The following is a 24,089-nucleotide window of genomic DNA, read 5'->3' on the forward strand; positions in this document are numbered from 1 at the left end:
CTTGAGAGAAGTAAGGTCAACTGCAGATCTGTTCACTGCTACAAACCTCACAGCAGTATTTTCCATCAGTTTAGAAAGATTTCCTAATGGCGTATTTATATCACAATTCTTTTCTTCTTGGTCCATTCTGAACAAAGTTGATTCTGGAAATACTGACAAGTTCCTAAAACAGCAAAATACGAATGTTACTCAGTTAACATAGTGATCTGTAAGAGAAATAATTGCTGTCATCTGAAATAGTAAATGGATGGGGAGATGGGAAGTTATTTGCCTTGCAAGTGGCTGACCCAGGTTTGATTCCAGCCAGCACCCCATACAACCTCCTGAAGCACGCCAGGAGTGACCCCCTGGAACTGAGTCAGGAGCACTGCCAGATGTGGCCCCAGACTAAAAGGTAAAAGGTAAAGGCCCTCCCGTTGATCGTCGATTTGCTCGAGCGGGCCCAGTAACGTCTCCATTGGAGACTTTGTTGTTACTGTGTCTGGCATATCGAATACTCTCAGTAGCTTGCCGGGCTCTCCGAGAGGGGCGGAGGAATCGAACTCGGGTCGGCCATGTTGGCCGCTTGTAAGGCGAACACCCTACCGCTGTGCTAACAACAAAAAAAGCGTAAGAGGCTGGAGAGGTAGTACAGTACGGTAGGACGTTTGCATGGTACGTGGCCAACCTGGGTATGATCCCTGCATCCCAGGTAGTCCCCCAAGCAGTGTCAGGAGTAATTCTTGAACACAGAGCCAGGAGTAACCCCTGCACACTGCCAGGTGTTGCCCAAAAACGAAACAAAACAAACAAAAAGAGAGAATACTTTATCCTGTTCGATTCCTCCACCCCTCTCGGAGAGCCCGGCAAGCTACCGAGAGTACCTCGTCCGCACGGCAAAGTCTGGCAAGCTACCCGTGATGTATTCGATATGCCAAACACAGTAACAACACAATGGACACATTACTGATGCCCGCTCGAGCAAATCGATGAATAACGGGAGGACAGTGCTACAATGCTACCCTATTTTGCTAGGTTACCATTCAAAGCCAAGGAATGACACATGCTTTACCAACGAACTACAGTGAAAAAAAGCTCAAGGTCATTAAACTAGCTTTGCAAGACATGGTTTCCTGAAAAAGGCAGAGACTCTACAGGGGCAGAGATAGCCCATCAGGCTGTGTGCATGTCCGGGTTCGATCGCAAGCACGGCATATGGTTCCCAGGGCCCTGTCAGGAGCAACCCTTCATGCAGTGCCCAAAGTAAGCCCTGAGCACTGCCATGCCATTAGTACATGAAGTACTAATACACGCTAATAAATAAAGATGAACCTCAGAAAGTGATGCTGGGTTGAAGAGACGGCTCACAGAGCTGAGTAAGCACCCTGCATGCAGGAGGCCCAGTTCCACGTTAGGGATTGCATGGTATGACCCACCGAAATCTCACCACTCCCCAGCCCAATCAGGGGGACTGCAAGAAGCCAGTGATCCACCAATCACATAAGAATGATCACTTCTACACAGAATGTTCAGAACAGGCAAATCGAGAAAGTCAGAAAATAAAGGGGTGTTTGTAGAGGGCCTCGACTTATAAGGCAATAAAAGCATGCCAAAACTGACTGTGGTGGTGGCTGAAAAATTCTAGAATATAACAACAAATATACCCAACAGAAATGCCTGATGCTATAAAAAGGCTAGAATAGAAACCTACTAGAATGTTCCAAATACCCTAAAAAACACTTGTTTTTGAATTCTACTTTTTTTTTTTGGCGTCACACCTGGCAATGCACAGGGGTTACTCTGGCTCTGCACTCAGGAATTACTCCTGGCAGTGCTCAGGGGACCATAAGGGATGCTGAGATTCGAACCCGGGTTGGCCGCATGCAAGGAGGCAAAAGCCCTACTTCTCTCCAGCCCCAGAATTGCACATTTCAAATAGATGAGTGGTATGTGGAAATTATCCTCAAAAGCCGTGACTCCCTCTTCCCTGAGCATCCCACCCTCCCACCCCAGTTAACATTTGAGTACCTGTCTAACAAGCAGGTTACTCCTGTGGCATTAATCTCCTTCACATATCCCCGTGACAAAGCAAACAGCGTCCTTGCTTCTCCACTTAAAATAACTCTGTCACCGGCCATCAGGTTTGTGGCAGGCATGGCACCATTTTCACGGCGAAACGTATGTAAATACTGTCCATCACAAACCGCTTTGACGTGTTCTGTTCTTAGCAGGTTTCCAACGCAGCTGCCACTCTCCTCCCTGAGAAAGAGAGACAGCAGCCACGGATATCGCAGGTGGAAACATTCAGTCAGCATCTTCCCCAAAAACCACTTTTTCTATTGATGCTTCAGTGTGTGAATGCTAGTACGGAGTCCACCATTTTCACATTTTCCACAATCCATATGGGAGCGCTAGAAAGGCTGAGGAATATCACTTATTCTGGTTTTTAAATAGTCTCTCACCAAAAGGAAGTGCTAAGGACCAATCCGCTTGTTGCACCAACAGACTGTGAGCTTTGACCAAGGTCGGTACTGGTGCGTTCGGCCTTGAAAGAGCCCCATCTCCTGCACTAAATACACATAACATTCAGAAGACAAACTAATAACCAGTTTCTGGAACCTGGGGCCCAGAAAATAGCAGCCTATTTATTTAGTGTTGACATGAGGATTTTAATTATTGGTATTAAAATAATGCCAAGCAAATAGATAATTCTACTGCTTCTAATTAATATGCATTAAGCATCTGCAATCTTTCAGGCATGACTAAATATTTAGCTTTAATTCAGAAAAAATTTCAGAAACTTGTGGGGCCAGAGAGATAGTCAGAGGGCTGGGGCACAAGCTCTGCATGCAGGGGTTTATGCCCGGCGATACATGGTTTCCTGAGCACTGAATGGCAACAACCCTCTGAGCATTACGGGCGATGGTCCCAAAACGAACAAGAAGAGTCACAATCTGGGGCAGTAGAGACAGCGCACACAGTCAGCCCTGGTTCCAACCAGTCCCTCGAGTTCCCACCAAGAGTGACTCCTGAGAGGAACCACGAAGAAGAAGCTCTGAGCACCTCCAGGTGTGGCCCCCCACAAAAAGAGACACTTGAGTTTACATTCTTCCTATTGACAAAAAGGATTTACTAATAATTTTTATTTATTTATTTTACTAACAATTTAAAAAAATATTTCTTCATGATTACTTAACTTCATGAAAATAACGGGTACTGGATACAGTTTACTGGAAGTCATCAAGCTGGCATGAATCTATAAAATCGCAGGTTTTTAACAAGCTACATAACATGTGTTTTCCCAGAATTCCAGATGACATTCCACTAGCTAATCCAAACTACTGAAGTTTTATTGTTATACTAGATGGAGCACTTACGATGCTGAAGGAGGCATTAGCCAAATATTTTGCTGACTCTTTTTAATGTCCTTTGATTTTGATTCCAGGGTTAACATCAGGCACCAGCGGTGGAAATATTCCAAGTGAATAAGCTTCAGATGCTGGGTTTCTTCTTCAATTTTGTGCAGCGTCTCAATAGGCACCAAGAGATCATCCATTTGCTGTTCAATTGCTCTGAAGATAAAATTCCGTATTAGAAATACATATAAAACATTTCACTGGCTGGCTCTGAAATGAATTATTTTTAAAATAATTATACGTTCATTCATCATAGTTAACAGAATTTATTAAAAGAAGTTTTTCTTCAAAAATATTTCAACATTGGGGAATTGGAGAGATTGTATAGCTGGCAAGGTGCCTGCCTTGCTTGTGGCTGACCTGGGTTCCATCCCTGTCATCCCATATGGTTCCTTAAGCCCCACTAGAAATGATGTCTGGGCGCAGAGCCAGGAGTAAGCCCTGAGCACTGCTGGATCTGACTCCAAACCAAACAATTAGAAATATGAAACGATTTGAATGTTGGGCCAGAGAGAGTTCAGGGTAAAAGCATTCGCTCTGCACGTGGCCATCCCTGATTCAATTCCCAGCACCATGTGGCCCCCCAACGCCACCGGCAACAACTCCTGGGCACTGAGCATAGTGGCCCCTGTCACAAAAAAAAAGAAGAAAAAAACCACTTCGGTATTTTGTGATCAGGGATGAGGCTCGTGAGAACCCATGTCTTGCATGGGCAAAGTCCTGGGCTTGGTCCCGAGCACTGCACTATTCTAGGAAAGGCCGAGTATGGCCCTTCTGGTTCCTAAACACTGTTGCCTGCAGGGCCCCTCCAGGAGGTTATTCCTACTGGGTATGACCCTCCACAACTAATAACACCGATGAAACTTCAACTTTTTAAAATTTTCTTTGTTTTGTTTATGAGCCTCACGCAGCGGTGCTCAGGGCTTTGCTCTGCATTCAGGGACCACTCCCAGCACGACTCAGAGAACCATACGGGGTATACCAGGGATGGAACCTAGGTCAGCCGCATGCAGCCTTACCTGATTTACTATCTCTCCGAGTCCAGACTTCAGCATTTTATGAGTCAAATAAATGGCTTTCCTGTTATATTTTTCTCAGGCCAAATCCAGCATTCCTAAGTGGCTATTCCTGGCTTGGGATTCCAGAGTAACTCCCAGAGTAACTGCTCAGGGAATCAGGCTCTTTCAGAAATGGAACCAAGTTCTCCCAGGTGCAAAACAAGCACTCGAAGCCTTGGAGCTATCTCCCCGACCCCAAATTATAAAACAAATGCATTAAGAACCCAATACTGTATCACCCTGCCTTTAGTGACTCTCTACAAACAACTGGAGTTTGGCATACACTAGTCATCATCCTTGTCAGTTCTAAATTAATGGCTTTTTGTAAGTCTGGAATTCTTGAAATAAAAGTCACTGGAAGAAAGTCAACAGAAGGGGCTGGAGTGATAGCACAGCAGGTAGGGCGTTTGCCTTGCACGCAGCCAACATGGCCGACACAGGTTCGATTCCCAGCACCCCATATGGTCCCCTGAGCACCGCCAGGAGCAATTCCTGAGTGCATGAGCCAGGAGTAACCCCTGAGCATCGCCGGGTGTGACCCAAAAAGCAAAAAAAAAAAAAAAAAAAAAAGAAAGTCAACAGAAGGGCCGAAACAATAGTACAGAGGGTAAGGGCACTTTTCCTTGCACACAGATGACCCGAGTTTGATCCCTGGCATCCCGCATGGCCCCAAGCCCCACTAGGGGTGGCCTAAAAACCAAAAACAAACAAACAACATAAAAACAGGGAGAATGCAGAAAATTCCTATCAGGGCTCTAGGTTCGATCTCCAGCACCCGATGGGCTCCTGATACTGCTGGGGAGAGACCCGATGGCCCTGAGCACTGCTGGACAGCTCCAAAATGAAACCAAAATGCACTGTAGCACTGTCCTCCCATTGTTCATTAATTTACTTAACGTCTCCATTGTGAGACTTGTTACTATTTTTGGCATATCGCAAACGCCACGGGGAGCTTGCCAGGCTCTGCCGTGTGGGCGGGATACTCAGTAGCTTGCTGGGCTCTCAAAATGAATGAAACCAAAATATAAGAAGATGGAAAATCATGTGAAGGATCAAAAAAATTTTGCTTACGGGGCTGGCATAGTGGGTAGGGTGTTTGCCTTTCATGCGGCCGACCAGGTTCGATTTCCAGCATCCCATAGGGTCCCCTGAGCACCGTGAGGAGTAACTCCTGAGTGCAGAGCCAGGAGTAACCCCTGAGCATTGCCGGGTGTGATCCAAAAAGCAAAAAAAAAAAAAAATTTTGCTTCCAATTAAATTTAAAGTTTTAATCTAGGGGCTGGAGCGATAGCACAGCAGGTAGGGCGTTTGCCTTGCACGCGGCCAACCCGAGTTTGATTCCCAGCATCCCATATGGTCCCCTGAGCACCACCAGGAGTAACTCCTGAGTGCAGAGCCAGGAGTAACCCCTGTGCATCTCCAGGTGTGACCCAAAAAGTGAAGAAAAAAAAAAAGTTTTAATCTAGAAACAAATATAAGGCAGCATAGAAAATGAGACATGATTTCAAAACGGGAAACGCACCAGGATCCAGGCAGCGCGCTCAAACGGGTAGTGAGCACATGCTGCCCGCGGGAAGCCAGAGGGCAGATCTGCAACGCTGCAGAGAGGGAACCCCGAAGAGGGGTCACTCGGTGGGGCTCCGAAACAAAGCACATCAAGACAAAACAAACATGACAAGATCATCAGGGCCGGACCAGGTAGCAGCAGGGTCGACCCATACTGCACTGAGCGCGTTCTCCACCTGAATCCTCGCTTTGGGAAGACGGCGTACCTGCTGTACAGAGCACAGCTGCCCGCTTGCGAACAGTATTTGCAGGTCTGCTGCTCCTCAATGATCTGTGGCAACGCAGCAAGCTTTGTCTTCTCCGTCCCAGCAGCCGATTTGCTAAGGCGGTGAAACAGAGAGAATGCCATCTGGTTTCTGAGCTTTAATAATTCTACGGAAACAAAACCAAAAAAGAGGTTTTACTTTTTTGAAAGACTGAAGTAAAGCCTGTATTTTTTCCCCCATTACGTATATCGCTCCAGCCCTGGAGCGATAGCACAGCGTAGGGCGCAGCCAACCCGGGTTCGATTCCTCCGCCCCTCTCGGAGAGTCAGGCGAGCTACCGAGAGTACCTCGCCCACTTGGCAAAGCCTGGCAAGCTACCGGGACGTAGTCACAGTCACAACAAGTCTCACAATGGAGACGTTACTGGGCCTGCTCGAGCCAATCGATGAACAACAAGAGGACAGTGCTACAGGACAGTGCATTATTCATATAAAACTCGATCCCTGGGACCCCACATGATCCCCCGAGCACCAGCAGGAGTGATCCTTGTGCACAGAGCCAGGAGTAAGTCCTAAGCACCGCTAGGTGTGACCCCAAAACAAAACGAATTTAAATAAAAATCACCACCAGTAACCCCTCCCCCCTTTTTGATTTCTGGGCCACACTGGGTGATGCTCAAAGGTTACTCCTGTCTCAGCACTCAGGAAGTCCTCCTGGCGGTGCTCAGGCGACCATATGCGGTGCGTGCACTGCCAAGCACCCTGCCTGCTCTACTATCTCTCCAAAACACTGTCCTGAGATGAGTCCTATCTAATAAACGCTGTGAAGCTGTAATCCCCTGCTCTAGACCAGTGTTTCTCAATCTTTCCCCAGCGGCAGCATCCTCCCAACCTTGCTTCCTTCCTGTGGTTTCCTCATTCTACTAGTTCGCTCTTATCTCACACCATGCACCCCTCATTTATACAATGGCCCTTGAACACCGCTAGGATCCTGAGGACAGAGCCGGAAACCCTGAGTACCTCGTGTGAGGACCGAATTCCCACGCAACCCCCCAACCCAAATATAAGTAGTATCAGAGATAGTTCAGCAGGGAGAGTGTGTGCTCTGCATGCAGAAGGCCTGGGCCCGATCCCAAACAAAACCAGGTCCCAAGCACAGCAATAGTAGCAATTCCTGAGATCTGCCAGGTGTGCCCCCACCCCCCCAGAAAAAAACAAAAACAAATTTACTTTTAAAAAATATATCAAACTAGGTACATATGCTGCCCAGGTCCATGTGCTGTTTGTGCCCACGTAGTCAAGCACATGCGTCGCCCGCAACTCCCCTCCTGAGATATGTGCTTTCATATGTTCATATCTAATGCTGGACATGTGTAGGAGTTCCCTCTGCCTTTGGAGAATCCCGTGTTCTCTCTCAAGTGTGTTTCTCTCTCTCTCTCTCACTTTCCCTACCTCCTGCCCTTACAAAACCTCCAAATAAAATTTGTCTTAAAAAAATATATATGTATGTATATGTGTGTATATCTAGATCTATATCTAGATCTAGATCTAGATATAGATGTGAAACTAGAGGCCAGGAAGATAGATCAGGACTAGACCTCCAGTTTAACCTACCCCCAGCTACCCAGTGTGGCTCTCGAGGTTTCAGAGTCCCTGGGTCCAAGCAGCACAGCATCACTGAGCCCCAGCAGGGAGTTGTCTGTCTCCAGGGCCAGGCTGGAAGCCATGAGTGGCCACAAGCCCTCCTGAATCTTGTGTGGGAGCAGCCCCCACACACAACCAAAAAAGAAACATCACAACCAAAACTACAGTCTGTGGTCAACTGGGCCTATCAAGTTCAGTCAGCAACTGTCAGAACCATCCAGTTTCAATATTTATCTCCAAAAGTTGAAGACCCCCCCAACAAACCAAGTCGGTGAAACAGAAAGCTAACACCCCCACCTCGCTTGTCCAGATGATTGGCGGGCACAGGGTACAGCTGGCCAGTCTTGAGGTAAAGGAGCAGGCCAGCCTCGGGGTCAGCTCTTCGCTCTTGGCTTAGCAGCGTGTACAGAACAAGCTGTGGAAACATGGCAAACCTGGTCAAAGAATCCAGGAACTCCGCATAATCACCGGGATGCCGGGCCACCCACACACCAAAAGGCAGAGACCTTCCAGGGTGTCACGGTGACTGTAGACTGTCCTGGCAGCCTTGGGTGTGGTTTGGATTGTCTAAGAGCTAAGCTCATGCCTCCTACACCCCAGGCCCTGGGTTTGATCCCTTGGCATCACTGTGAGGGAGAGAGCACACGGATGTGTGCGGTGGGAGAGAGTGGGAGAACAGGGAGCAGCGAGGCTGGCCCTGGGTGCTTCGACCAAACGTCTGGCAGAGTGACGACAAACTTAGGGAAAGCAGGACATATCACTGGGACATCGTGACACCCTGGAAGGTCTCTGCCTCGGGGGAAACCCAGGGTTGGCAAGCATCCGTCATGGGAGGCGCCCTCTGAGCAAGCCGCACTCCGGGAAGACTAACAAATCCAAACCACACCCTCGGCTGCCAGGACAGTCCACAGTCAAACTCACGGACAAGGTCAAATGCAACCTGGACCTCCAATTCCAGGTGCTTGCCGCCCAGCTGGGAGAGGAAGAGGAGAAAGAAGAGGAAATGGAGCGGGGAGAGCGTGAAGTCACAAGAAGAAGAGAAACAACAGCTGTGGTGTTCCACAGGGACCCCCAAACCTTTATTTAATCCCAGCCAGGGGCTTTCTTCCTTCATTTCCCTCCTCTCCATTTTATTTAACTAACGTATTGGCTTTCGGGCCACACGCGCCAGTGCTCAGGAATCATTCCTGGCAGGCTTGGGGGACCATCTGAGATGCCAGGGATCAGGCTTGTGCAAGGCAAACGCCTTCCCCGTGGCACTATGGTTCCAGTCCCTTTCTGTTCCACTGACAATAAACGCCTGCCTTAATTAATTTGTGCTCACGAAATCCACAGAACTAGGGACCAGCTGGCGGGGGGCGGGGGGGAGTGGGCTGCCCCCCATCACATTACCACCCCCAGAAGCAGCAACTCCAAAGCACAGAACGAAAAGCCCCTGAGCACTTTCAGGTGGGATCCGACCCCGACCCCCCCGAAATGAAACTCATCAGTGGGAAGGTAGAGCCCTGAGGCTGTGGGAAGGGCGTCCTCCACAGTGCCTGAGGTTCACGAGTTTTCCTCCTTGAGCACGCAGGCTCCCTCTGCTATACGTACCAGTAGGAAACACAAGTCTGAACTAAAACGCCCTCGGTATGATAAAAGGGGAACTGGGTTGACGTTTTACAATGCTACTGTCACTCTCTACCTCTCAAGTTACAGGGTTTCTGGAAGCTGACGGAGGGATCCCAACCCAGGTGACATTTCAGGGCCACACCTGACTCTGCTGGGGATCTCTCCAGCCAATGATGGAGAAACGTGGGGCTGGGAACTGAACCAGAATTGGCCACCCCTGTACCATTCCAGACACTGCTAGTGCACCTTTGAAAGCTGCCCCAAGTTTTCATCCCAGGGGCCAGGGAGATGAACTTGGTAGGGAGCAGCTTCCCACGGGGTACCAAATTAATACTTACACTTACTAATGGGACCATTTTGAAATAGGTACAAATGCTAAGCCATTGTGCTAGGTACCTGAAACTAATAATGCTGTATACACATTAACCTAATTTTTAAAACATTCTTATTCTTAAAAATTCTTAGAGCTGGAGCTAGAGACAGCACAGTAGATAGTTACTTGCCTTGCAGTTTGACCCCAGAGATGGTATACATGCTTTGCATGTAGGAGGACAGATTCAATCCACTGGGGAGTTGGGGAAGATACCCACATTGTCCCTCAATCATCACTGAGAGTGACAGCCAGCAAAGCACCACAAGCAGTCCCTGAACACTGCTGGCTGTCGCCAAAAACAAAGCATCCCACACACACACACACACACACACACACACACACACACATACATACACAGATGTTATATGTGTATAGACATAAGTATTAAGCAGTATAATGTCTGAATGTTAGACATAGACAATTTTCTTATTAAGACTAATACCTGACTACGATGCTCAATAGAGTTTGATTCTTTACCAGTTTTCAGTTCCAGGGGCATTATCTTATATTTCATTTTACCTCCTCGATGTATTTTCACACCAACTGTAACATCTATTTTGCCCTTCAATCCAAACCTAGGAGACCAAATGCTTTCTTCAATATCCAATGAGTTTACTACTTCAATATTGCATACTGGGCTACTGTTATTCCCATCACTTGGCCTAAAAAAAAAAAATAATAATTAGAATATTTAGCTAATTTCTTATCTGCTACCACAAGTATACGGCTGATCTTGGGTCCAATCCCTGGCAGCCCCCCCAACCCCCCATGGTCTCCCGAGCTTGACCAAGCATGATCCCTGAGTGCATTCAGGAGTAAACCCTGAGCACCACATAGATCAGAAGTATCTGCATCACTTGCAAACTTACATTTTTAACTCCAGATCTACTCTACAAGTGAGACCTGACATATACTTAATAACCCTCCAAGTGATTCTCATACGTGCTCTAGACTGAGAATTAACTACATACAGGCTCTTACTCATAAAATGTCAATTTCCTTAATATTGATCCTATGACTTGTTCAATTTGTTCCTCCCTAAGGTCTTTATTTCCTTCGGGGGCTGGGGTGGAGTGGGGAAAGTCCGCCCACACTCGTCTACTGTCAGCACTTGCCACTGGCTGTGCACGCAAAGATAACCTCTTGTAGGCTCAGGGGATCATTTTGGGTATCAGGAATCAAACCCAAGGGAGCCACATGCAAGGCAAGTGCCTCACCCACTGTACTATCACTCCGGCCCCTGAGGTCTCTAGTTCCTTTGGCCTCGATCACAGGAAGAGTTTTGCTCCTTAGACTGCTCCAGCTAAATTAATACTTTTTGTTCTTGTTGTTTGTGAGAAACACCTGGTGAGCTCAGGGGACCATATGAGATGCCAGGGATTGACTCCAGAGTAGCAGGGTGCAAGGCCAGTGCTCTGTCCACTGTACTATCAGTCTAGCCCACACCTTCACACAATTACCTAAATGGCAATTTTAAAATCACAATCACAACCATCCTGTTATTCGTCGATTGCCTCCAGCAGGCCCCAGTAACGTCTCTTCGTCCTGGCCCTGAGATTTTTTTTTTAAAAAAGTGCCATATTCAAGGCTCTTTCAGGGTTAGGAGAATGAGACCCATCATTGTTACTGGTATTTGGCATATTGGGTACGCCACGGGAAGTTTGCCAGACTCTGCCGTGTGGGCAGGTGACATTCGCTAGCCTGCCAGTTTGTCCAAAGCAGGAATGAGATGATAAGATTGCCATTGTTAAGGCAATTTTAAAAAGTTTTTTAAAAACAGAACAGTTCCTTCAACATATGAAATAGAACCCTGATCCAAACATACAAACACCACGTAAGACAAATAACAAATGGGCTCATTACAGAGAGAGCTTCATCTGAGGAAAGTCAGCTGCACTCTCTTTGTGCATGAAGTCGTCAGCCCATTTAGAAAACGACGGAAGGTATTCCTCTATGTCTTGTTTTATTTCATCTTGATTCAGATTTAAGCGATACCTGTCAAAATAAGAGCAATAAATACGATACTGTAAATCAGCTAGAAAACATGAACCGATCAACCCAAGTTCTTTTCGTTTTGGTTTCATTTGGGGGCCACACCTGAACATTCTCAAGGATTATCCTGGCTCTGTACTCAGGAATCACTCCTGGCAGTGCTCAGGGGACCATATGGGGTACTGGGGATCGAACCCGGGTCCGCCACATGCAAGGCCTTACCCCCTATATTAGCTCTCTGGCCCCTCAACGCAAATTCTTATCTATTCAATACTGGATAAGAAAATATACAAACAGTGGGAAAAATATCCAGCCTTAAGATGGAGGAGAACAGAAACCTCGTACTCCTACAAAACAGCCAGTTCAGGGGCCGGCGTGATCACGCTGCCCAGAGGGCGCTGGCCTTGCACACAGCCAACCCAGAACTGATCCCAGTGCCCCATAGGTCCCCCAAGCAGGGTGGGCAGTGCCAGCAGTAAGGCCCAAGCACCACTTTCTTTTCCCAAACACACAGAAAGTGACAAGAGAGACCGTTCAACAGGGCAAACAAAATGAGCAGCCATCCTCTGCCAGCTCCGCTTTTACTAAGAACAACAGGGACTTGCAGTAAAAAGAGAAGCTGAAACAGCTCCAAATCAGGTTGTGACTGGTGTGGCCCAAAACCAAACTAAATAAATAAATAAATATATTTTTTGGCTTGCACCCATTGGAGATCAGGGATTACTCCTGGCGGCGTGCTAGACTATCTCACTGGCCCTGACATTTCTGTGGGGGAGTGGGGGTGGTTTGTTTGGCTTTTGTTGTTTTTTGTGGCTGACACTCAGCAGTACTGAGGACTTACTTCTGGCTCTGCGCTCAGGGATCAGTCTTGGTGGGGTTGGGGGGCCATATGGAGTGCAGAGGATTGAACCTGAGGCAGCGGTGTACAAGGCAAGGGCCCTACCCACTCACTGTACTATCAACCTGGCCCCAAGTTCATTGTATCCCTTTGATTTGCCTCTGGGCCCACTCCCAGCAGTGCTGAGGGGCTACTACTAAGTCTGTGCTTGAGAACTCCGCGGTGCCAAGGGCCAAACCCAGGCCTCCTGATGCAAAGTCCACGCTCACCCCACTAGCCCCCTCCAGCCAACACTCCAAATTAGCAACATTTTCAGCATCCACAAAAGGGCATCTGTCCTAGAGGGGAAAACGTGCTATAAGGGACATTACCAGATGAAACTAAGATGTGGACAGATGAGGAAAAAGTATCCAAACACTATTAAATTTCTTGAAAGTGGTTAGCTATACTATCACAAAAGAGAAAATACTCTTGGGAAATACGAACACAGTATTTTTTTTTTCTTTTTCTTTTTCTTTTTTTTGGCCTTTTGGGTCATAGTTGGCGATGCTCAGGAGTTACTCCTGGCTTTGCACTCAGGAATTATTCCTGGCAGTGCTTGGAGGACCATACAGGATGCTGGGAATCAAACTGGGTCGGCTGTGTGCAAGGCAAACGCCCTACCCGCTGGACTATCGCTCCAGCTCCAAACACTTTCTTTTCTTTTTTTGGCTTTTTGGGTCACGCAGGGGATGCTCAGGGGTTTACTCCTGGCTCTGTGCTCAGGAATTACTCCTGGCAGTGCTCAGGGGACTATATTGGATGCCGGGGATCAAACCTGAGTCGGCCACGTACGAGACTAACACCCTACCCGCCGTGCTATCACTCTGGCCCCAACACTGTATGTTCTTAACTCCAGCACAAGCATGAGGTCAACCTACCCAACCCCACAAATGTAAAGGGAATAACCAACAGTTCATTAAGTGAAATGCACAAAGGCCAACGTACAAGCTTCAAGAATTTTTCATGCGTTTGTTTTGGGGCCACACACACCAAAGCTCAGGGGTTACTCCTGAGTCTTTGTTCAGGAATCTCTGCTGGCCAAGCTCAGGGAACCATATGGTGTGCCAGGGATCAAACCCAGGTTGGCTACAAGCCAGGCAAATGCCTATCCTCCATGCTATCTCTCCAGTCCCATCTTACCCGTTCCATGGTGGTTTAACATATGTACCGATGCTAAAAGATAGCATTAAGGTCTGGGGACGTGGCTCAGTGGAAGAAAAAAACAAAAATCAATTAAATAGACAAAAAAACGTATATGATTGAATGAGAGCCATAGTTCCTCTCATAGCTACGGTACATACATTTCCTTCAGATGTCTTATTTCTTGAAGAGTTTGAGATGCAAGTTGTCGTAGCTTTTCTAGCGCAAAGGTATCACGTATGGCTTTTTGGAAAACTTCATGGAGAACAGTACCAACCAGCATTTGGCGTGTGACGAGATCGGAGCTCTACACAAACAAATCATACAAACATTTCATTTCACAGCATAATGACCTACATGATCATATGCATACTTCCTACCAAACCACCAGAGCCAAAACGCACTGTGGTATTATGGAGCAAGACCAAAACAGATCACAATTTTTATCTCAGTGGGTAGAATTACATGTGATTTTTCTTTCTTCTTCTCAAAATTATCTAATTTAAGAACAGGCTGGACATGAACAACCGGTGTTGACATGGATGTGGGGAAAAAGGAACGCTTATCCACTTCTAGTGGAAAATCTTCAACCATTTTGGAAAATACAGACACCTTAAAAAAAAAACTGAGAATTGAGCCTCAAACACAAATAAAAACCTAAGAATCAAGCTTCCATGTGACTAGCAATTCCACTCCTGGCGATCAACCCTAAGGGATCAAAAACTCTATTCTGAAAAGATACTTGAACTCCTGTGTTCACTGCAGCACTATTTACAATAACCAAAATCTGGAAACAACCCAAATGTCCAAGAGCAGATGACTAGTAAAGAAACTGGAGGAAAAATAAATAAAGAAAAAAAAAGAAGAAACTGTAAAATATATATGGGGACCAGAGCGATGGTACAACAGATAAGGCATTTGCCTTGCATGAGGTCAACCTAGGTTTGATCCCTGGCATCCCATATGGGCCCCCAAGCATCACCAGGAATGATTCATGAATGATGAATGCAGAGTCAGGAGTAAATCCTGAGTACCACTGGGTATGACCCTTAAACCAAAGGTAAAGGTAAAGGTAAAGGTAAAGGTAAAGGTAAAGGTAAAGGCCCTCCCGTTGATCGTCGATTTGCTCGAGCGGGCCCAGTAACGTCTCCATTGAAGACTTTGTTGTTACTGTGTCTGGCATATCGACCCTTAAACCAAAAAAAAAAAGAAAAAGAAAAAAAAAGAAACTTTGGAATACATACACAATGGAATATTACTAAACTGAAAAAAAGGTGAAATCATGTAACTTGCTGCAATGTGGATGGAAGTGGAGAGAATTGAGCAGAGTGAAGTCAGTCAGGAGAAGGACAGAAGATCTCTCATGTGTGAGACACCAAGAAGAGCAGAAGGGGAATAATAAGTAACCCAAAGCAGCAGAACCTGTGAAGTGGCCTGCAGAACTGAGCTCACCATGCCAGGGAGACAAAGGAGGGTTCCGGGGGCAGGGGGCGGGGCCTGGATCCAGAGCCAATGGTGGAGAAACAGACACTCGAGGTGGGCTGTGGGGTTAGCACCCTGCAGGGAAGGCGCCCTCAAGTCTATGTTCTCCCTCCAGCACCTATTTCACTCGCCTGTCTCTTTCGTTTTCACTCTGAAAAAGGCCGTGTTCTCTCTCGAACACATACTTCTCCCTCTCTCTCCATTCGCCTCAACCTAAATAAATTCCAATAAAAACTTTCTTGCTTCACCAAAAAAAAAAAAAGTGTGTGGATGAAATCCTATCATTGACAAGTTCTGTAAATCTTGGGTAGTAAAAATTCTGTTTAAGAAAAGAGCCAACAAGAAAGAAGAACAAAAAACAAAAACAAAAAAAAATGAAAAGAGCCAGGACTGGGATTGGAGCAACAGCAGAGCGAGTAGTGCATTTGCCTTGCACACGGCCGACCCAGGTTCGATTCCCAGCATCCCATACGGTCCCCCGAGTACCGCCAGGAATAATTCCTGAGTGCAGAGCCAGGAGGAACCCCTGTGCATTGCTGGTATGACCCCAAAAAAGCAAAAATAAATTAAAAAAAAAAAGAGTCAAGACTAATCCGTGAGCATTACTGGGTGTGGCCAAAAAAACAAAAAAAAAAAAATTTAAAATAAAAAAATAAAGGGGCTGGAGAGAGAGCACAGCGGGTAGGGCGTTTGCCTTGCACATGGCCGACCCGGGTTCAATTCCCAGCATCCCATATGTACCTGTGCACCGCCAGGTACGACCCAAAAAGCAAACTAAATAAATAAATAAATAAATAAGTAAATAAAGAGGAGACAGAGATAATTCCACAGCATGGTACCTGTCCTGCACACGGCTGATGATCCAAGTAGAGCCAGGAGTAAGCCCTGAGCACTGCCAGGTGGGCATCCCCCTCACGGTGCCCAAATCACAGATATATATAATATATATGTGTGTATATTTTTATGTACAAATAAATTTTTTATTGAACTGTTTTGTTTGGGGGGTCACACCCCCAGTGGTACTCAGAAAGCTCTCCTGGTACTGCTTGAGGGACCTTATAGGATACCAGAAATCAAAGCCATGTTGGTCACATGCAAGTTACGCGCCCTGCTTACTGGACTATTTCTCCAACTCACACATTTCATTTTTGTTAAAACACATCGAACATTAGAATCATTTAAGAAATTACTATTGATTATGAGAAAGTTATATTTTCTTTTTTTTTTTCTTTCCTCCCACCCAAGGATATTTATTTACGAAAATCTTTACCCTTCTTTGACCTGCAAAATCGTACCTGGGGCCTAGGGATTTGCTCAGCGACCCATCTCTTACCTGGCTGAAGGGGTCCTGGTTTCAATTCCCAGCACCACTTCCCGAAAGGTTGGAGTACGGAAAAATGGAGGCATGGAAGGCTGGTAATTCCTTACGCATACTTGAAATTTTCCCTGCCTTTTTATTTTAGTTTTGGGCCATCGCCAGCTATGCTCAGGGCTCACTTCTAGCTCTGCACTCAGGGGACCATATAGGGCGCTGGGGATCGAACCCCGGTTGGCCACACGCAAAGCAAATACCCTGCTCTCTGTAATAGTGCTCTGGCACCACAGTCTTAGAGACCAAAATTATCTTTTACGGAAATCATATGAAGCGGAGTCTAGAATGCATAAATGTATTAAATTTTTTTAAACGTAATCGTTTTGGGGGGAGGGGTGTTGGGCACATTCAACAATGCTCTTATTCCCAGCTCTGCACTTGGGGTCTCAGGGAGCCGCAGTGCCAGGATCAAGTCCAGGCTCCTGCACGCACTCAGTCCCCTGACATCTCTCTCTGGTTCTTATTTCATCCTCTTGGTTTTTTGGCTTTTGTTTCTGTTTTGTTTCATTTCGGGGGAGGCACACCTGGCAGCGCTCAGGGATGACTCCAGGTGGTGCTCAGCTGACGGTCTGGGATGCCAGGGACTGAACCTGAGTGGGGCCTGTGCAAGGGAAGCACCTACCTGCCGCACTACCACATCAGCCCCCTTACTGCATCTTCTCACTGGAATTATTCTTTTTTTGGGGGGGGGGGGGGCGGTCACACCTGGCGATGCTCAGGGGTTACTCCTGGCTCTGCACTCAGGAATTCCTCCTGGCGGTGCTCAAGGGACCCTGTGGGATGCTGGGAATCGAACCCGGATCGGCCACATGCAAGGCAAACGCCCTACCTGCTGTGCTATCTCTCCAGCCCTGGAATTATTCTAAAGGGCTAAACAAAATGCAAAGAATTGAGGCATCTGGTCCTGAGTTCTAGCACTTACTACACCAGTGTGATTCAGTAATTACCTTCTCTGAGTCTGACTATCCTCCTAGGCAAAGGCACAGGATTCTGGGGGAGAAGTCAATGAAAGTAAAGTGTAAAAGAGGGGGCTGGAGTGATAGCACAGCGGGTAGGGCGTTTGCCTTGCACGCGACCGACCCGGGTTCGATTCCCAGCATCCCATATGGTCCCCTGAGCACCACCAGAAATAACTCCTGAGTGCAGAGCCAGGAGTAACCCCTGAGCATCACTGGGTGTGACCCAAGAAGCAAAAAAAAAAAAAAAAAATGTAAAAGAGACTAAGGAGGATTGGAGCAACAGTACAGCAGGCAGGGTGCTTGCCTTGCACGCAGCTGATGCTAGTTCAATCCCTGGCACCCCAAAGGGTCCCCCAAGCACCGCTATGAGTGATGCCTGAGCACAGAGTCAGGAGTAAGCCCAGAGCAATGACAGGTGTGCCCCCCCCAAAAAATGAAAATAAAAATGTGGGGATACTCGGAAGACAGTTCAAGGACTGGAACACATCGCCAAACCAAGCATCACCATAAAGCTCTGGTGGTACCCAGCACTGCTGGAAAGGAAGTATAAAAGTGCTCCGCAAATTCTAAGCCCCGATAGAAACATCAGCTATTAATATTATTCACCCTGAAAATTTCACTCAAGACAGCTCGTCTCATACATCGGATACTACTGGCAACGCTTGTACCAGAAATAAACATATCTGGATACAGAATTAAATATCCCGAATCTTCATCTATTATCCAAGTATCAGATGTGCAGTCTCCCTCCAAATGGATGATGTCCCCAGGAGCAACTGGTACAGAGCACCTGAAAATAAAGCATAATTAAAGCATAAATACATAGTTGGCATCCTGTACATAAAAAAGGCTTCAAAAAATTATCTTGAGAAATAAAAAGTTTTGGGGCTGGAGCAATAACACAGCAGGTAGGGCGTTTGCCTGGCACACAGTCAACCCAGGTTCGATTCCCAGCATCCCATATGGTCCCCTGAGCACCGCCAGGGGTGATTCCTGAGTGCAGAGACAGGAGTAACCCCTGAGCATCACCAGGTTTGACCCAAAAACAAAAACAAGAAAAATTTTTTTTTGCTTCACTAGAAAAAAAAAAAACAGATTTCCAATTTTCAGGGGTCTATATACAATTAAACACCAGACTGCAGTCTTTCTACCGTCAAACAAAACCCATGGATTTTCCTGAAATTCCAAAAGAAAAAGTTTTTGCTCCAAGTAATGATTTTATTTTCTTTTGGGTCACACTCAGCAATCCTCAGGAGTCACTCCTAGCTGTGCACTCAGGAATTATTCCTGGGGGGCTGGAGCGGTAGCACAGCGGGTAGGGCATTTGCCTTGCACTCGGTCAACCCAGTTTCGATTCCCAGCATCCCATATGGTCCCCCGAGCACAACCAAGAGTAATTCCTGAGTGCAAAGCCAGGAGTTACTCCTGTGCATCGCTGGGTGTGACTCAAAAAGCAAAAAAAAAAAAAAAAAAAAAAGCATTACTTCTAGCTGTGCTTGGGAGACCATCGTCACTCTGAAGAAGTGCGATGCCGCACTGGACGGCTACATGCAAAAAATAGGCTCAGAACTCTGCCTAACACCATGTACAAAAGTAAGATCAAAATGGACTAAAGACCTCAACATCAGACCAGAAACCATAAGGTACATTGAAGATAAAGTTGGCAAAACCCTCCATGACATTGAAGCTAATGGTATCTTCAAAGATGCCACGCCACTGGCCGAGCAAGTGAAAACAGAGATAGATAAATGGGACTATCTTAAACTAAGAAGCTTCTGCACCTCCAAAGAAACAGTGACCAAAATACAAAGACAGTCTACAGAATGGGAAAGGATATTCACCAAATATACCTCTGACAAGGGGTTGATATCCAGGATATACAAAATACTGGTTAAACTCCACAAGAAGAAAACATCCAACCCCATCCAAAAATGGGGCAATGAAATGAACAGAAACTTTCTCAAAGAAGAAATCCGAATGGCAAAAAAGCACATGAGAAAATGCTCTACATCATTAATCATCAGGGAGATGCAGATCAAAACCACAATGAGATACCATCTCACACCTCAGAGACTGGCCCACATTCAAAAGAACAAAAGCAACCGATGCTGGCGTGGATGTGGCGAGAAAGGGACACTCCTTCACTGTTGGTGGGAATGTCCACTGGTTCAGCCCTTCTGGAAAACAGTATGGACGATTCTCAAAAAATTAGAAATTGAGCTCCCATTTGACCCAGCAATACCACTCCTGGGAATATATCCCAGAGAGGCAAAAATGTATAGTCGAAGTGACATCTGCACTTGTTTGTTCATTGCAGCACTCTTTACAATAGCCAGATACTGGAAGAAACCTGAATGCCCAAGAACAGATGACTGGTTAAAGAAACTTTGGTACATCTACACAATGGAGTACTATGTAGCTCTTAGAAAAGATGAAGTCATGAAATTTACATACAAGTGGTACAACATGGAAAGTATCATGCTAAGCGAAATGAGTCAGAAAGAGAGGGATAGACATAGAAAGATTGCATTCATCTGGGGGATATAAAGTAACAAAGTATGAGATTAATACCCAAGAATAGCTGAGATCAGCCCCAGGAGGATTACTCCATAACTTAGAGGCCAGCCGGGTATCCTAGAGGAAAGGGCAGTTCAGATAGAGAAGGGAGCACCAAATAAAGGATGTTTGGAGGATCCTCCCAGGAGGGGAGATGCATGTCGAAAGTAGACTATGGACTGAACATGTTTGCCACTCAAAGCCTCTTTTGCAGACCACAACACCCAAAAGGAGAGAGAGAACACAGGGGATTTCCCTGCCACAGAGACAGGGGGGATGGAGGGATGGGGGTGGGAGGGATATTATCCATGGTGGTGGAAAATGGGCACTGGTGGAGGGATGGGTATCTGATCATTGTATAATTGAAACCAAAGCACAAAAAATTGTAAATCTACAACTGTAAAAAAAAATAAAAATAAGATATTTTAACTTAGCAAAAAAAAAAAAAAAAAAGAAGTGCGATGCCGGAGATTGAACTCAGGTAGGCCACTTGCAAGGCAAATATCCTGCCCACTGTAATATCGCTCCGGCCCCTCCAATTTATGACTGTGGGGCTTTCTGTTTATTTTGGGGGTCACACCTAGCAATGCTCAGGGATCATTCCAAGCAGGACCATATGAGATGCTGAGGCTCAGACCTGAGTAGCAGAGTGCAGGTCAAGCGCCCTACCTGCTGTACCATCACTCAGGCCCCTAACAATTGTGTTTTAACAATAATTCTCTGATTCTAAAGATTTACAATGTGATAAACAGCTTCCATAAGTCTTAAGGTACAAAGCAAAATTCAACCCAAGCACAAAAATTTGTAAGTCTGCAACTGTATCTCCTGGTGTTTCGCTAATAAAAGTTCAAAATAAATAAGTAAATAAAGCAAAATTTAGTGGAGCAAGAATTTATCTTACTGTTCAGTTCAAAGAACAAATAGACTTTAAGCTGCATTATTGAAACAGAAGATACCTGAAGATAGAAAATCGATTGAATCGATAAGGCAAATGCCTATCTGCCAGGGGTGACCCCAGAGCAGAGTCAGGGAGAAGCCCTTAGTATAGCACAGCCTAAAAATCAGCCAGATCAGTGTTCAAATATCACAAAACTCTTACCAGCTGTTCCTCAGGATGCACAATTCTTTATTCTGTAGTGACTGAGAAGCTGTGATTGTCAGGTGCTTTTCAAGTTCCCCGTCTTCATTCTGCACAGGATTGACGGCTAAGACTAGAAATCGATTATCCATCCCTTGGCTCAGCACTGTTTTAGAAAAAGAAGCTTCCACATTCTTCTGAAATCTAAAGCATACACCAAAAAAAAAAAAAAACCGAATTAGTACAAGCATAAAGTAAGAAATCACCCTATCTCCTTTATCCAGGTGAAAAGAGAAAAAACGACCTAAGGATCAATCACTAGATGCTCAGGGGACCCTCTGCACTGTAAGGGGCCTGATGGGGGTCCGCTGCATGCAAAGCAAACACCTCGTGCCCTGTATTCTCTCTCTAGCCTCCCGACATACCGATTATTTAATGCAGGAAATCCTTCCATGAGACATTACTGGGGATCAACTAAGTAGCCTCTGCTTTACAGAAAAAGCAAGCGTAATTCCTGTCTCTCTCGGTCTTTCATAAAGTAACTCAGAAATTTTCATATTCACAAGGAGCTAGGCCAATTTCACACTCTTCTTCCCACGGATTCCAGCTACCTGAAATTATGCCAAATACATTAACCTCTCCAGAAAACAACCCTTCTCTTACGATGTGCCACTTATTTCCTGTTTCTAGCAAGTCTTTATCAGTGACAATCAACAAGTTTCAAATCATGGTTGCTAAAAACCGAATCGCTCACATTCGACCCCTAAACCATCTTCATCATCCAACCCTTCGTTCTATTTCGTTCTATGACAACTCACTCACCTGACCTAGGGAGCTTCACGTGAATTTCCCAAGGTCAGTGGGGGTGCATTTCACAAAAGGATTTCACTAAGTCCCTAAAATAAAATGCAAGGATCCATCAATAATTTGCATCAGTGTCATTACCACTGAAAATAATTTCATCAAATATTTCTTTACATATGAGGGTAATACTGACCCGGAAAAGTCCTGCAATAACTTTTAACTGTTCAAGAAATATCACCCAAACTCCCTGCTAAAACTCCATGGATATAGTGTTCCACAGAAGTCACACTCTGGAAAATGCTGGCCGCCTACACAAGATCCTCGTAAAAGCAAAGCTTATTTATATTTATATTATACTTTCAACTGTTCCTCTTCCTTCTTGTCTCTACAGCCTTCATTTTTCTAGCCTCTTGCTTTCAGATCCTGTCACTTGACACCCAGTTTTATCACTATTAAAATTCTCTCTAAAGTCACCCAGGGGGCCAAAGAGATGGCAGAAGGGTAAAGTGTGTCTGGCTGACCCTGTGAGACCTGGGCATCAAATATGGTCATCTCCACGAGCACCACCAGGCACAACCCCTGAGCACTACTGAGTGCGGTCTGAAAACAAAGAAACAAACCAAAAAAACTCCAACTTTAATAAACACTCAGAAAATAAAGTTACCCAGGGACCTGAGTGATAGAACAGTGTGCAAGGGATTATTGGTAGTACAAGGTAGGGTGTTTGCCTGGCACACAGTCAACCCAGGTTCAATCCCTGGCATCAAGTGTGGTTTTCTGAGCACCTCCAGGAGTGATTTCTGAGTGCAGAGCTAGGAGTAAGCCCTGAACACCGCCGGAAGTGATCCCCCGAAATAAATTAATTAAATTAAATCAAGTTATCCAGAGCTGGGGATGTGGCTCAGTAGTAATCTACAAGCCTAACATGTATAAGGCAGAGTTTGATTCAGAACTGAGGGGTGGAAAAATTCCTCAAAGTTCCTTACTGTTCATCTAGTGAGTGGATGTTCAATTGTACTCAAGAAAATAAGTATTTCTGGGGCTGGGGCGATAGCACAGCAGATGGGGCGTTTGCCTTGCACGCGGCGGACCCAGGTTCGATTCCCAACATCCCATAGGGTCCCAACATCCCATAGGGTCCCCGAGCACCGCCAGGAGCAACTTCTGAGTGCAGTGCCAGGCGTAACCCCCTGTGCATCACCGGGTGTGAAGTAAAAAGCAAAAAAGAAAGAAAGAAGCATTTCCTACTTGATGATTTAAAAAGGAAATAAAGGGGATGGAGCCACGAACAGCAGGACTGTACGTGGCAGCTGCCTTGCACACAGCCGATTGGGGCTCCATCCCCGGCGTCCTACCTGGTCACCCAAGACTGCCAGGGATAATTCTTTTTTTTTTTCTTTTTTTTTTTCTTTTTTATTAGTGAAACACCATGAGGTACAGTTGTAGATTTACAAATTTTTGTGCTTGGATCTCGGTCATACCACGATCAAATACCCATCCCTCCACCAGTGCCCATTTTCCCTGGGATAATTCTTGAGTACAGAGCAAGGAGCAAGCCCTGAGCATGCTGGGTATGGCCCGAAAAGAAGAGAGAGAGAGAGAGAGAGAGAAATAAAAGATCCCCACCCCAATGCCAATATTCCCGGGCCACTTTCAGCTCCTCCTTTAATAAAAATCTTCCAAACAACCAGAGAGCCAGCAGGGAGTTGCATGTGCAAGGCTCGTGCCCTGCACATGGGAAACCTCCTTGGGTCCCCAGGCCCACTCGGGGAGGGCCCTGGGCGTAGCCAGGAGAGACCCCCGAATGCAAGGCCAGGAGGCACCCCTGAGAACACCCTGCGAGTGCAAGACCACGAGGAAAACCACCAGTTCCTCCGACTGCAGAGCGAGAAAAGCGCTGGGCACGTGGCGTTTCCTTTCGCAAGGACGCTTAGCCCACCTTGGCCCCCTGGGTTCGGCGGGAAAGAGGCGAAA

The 24,089-nt window shown here is 46.2% G+C and overlaps 1 protein-coding gene across 1 annotated transcript in view; it reads right to left on the reverse strand.

The window, feature by feature from the left end:
• Window positions 1-24,089, reverse strand: part of DNA2 (DNA replication helicase/nuclease 2) — a 39,644-nt gene that overhangs the window by 15,319 nt on the left and 236 nt on the right. Inside the window, exons 2-11 of the mRNA XM_056113371.1 lie at window positions 21,333-21,515; window positions 18,284-18,467; window positions 14,026-14,171; window positions 11,716-11,847; window positions 10,295-10,514; window positions 8,166-8,283; window positions 6,226-6,391; window positions 3,357-3,551; window positions 2,008-2,238; window positions 47-163 (exon numbers count right to left, since the gene is read on the reverse strand). Of these exons, the coding sequence (XP_055969346.1) occupies window positions 47-163; window positions 2,008-2,238; window positions 3,357-3,551; window positions 6,226-6,391; window positions 8,166-8,283; window positions 10,295-10,514; window positions 11,716-11,847; window positions 14,026-14,171; window positions 18,284-18,467; window positions 21,333-21,515 (1,692 nt within the window). The remainder of the gene's footprint in view (window positions 1-46; window positions 164-2,007; window positions 2,239-3,356; window positions 3,552-6,225; window positions 6,392-8,165; window positions 8,284-10,294; window positions 10,515-11,715; window positions 11,848-14,025; window positions 14,172-18,283; window positions 18,468-21,332; window positions 21,516-24,089) is intronic.

The sequence above is a fragment of the Sorex fumeus genome, unplaced genomic scaffold, assembly GCF_029834395.1.
Source record: "Sorex fumeus unplaced genomic scaffold, SorFum_2.1 ptg000020l, whole genome shotgun sequence".
Classification (NCBI taxonomy): Eukaryota; Metazoa; Chordata; class Mammalia; order Eulipotyphla; family Soricidae; genus Sorex; species Sorex fumeus.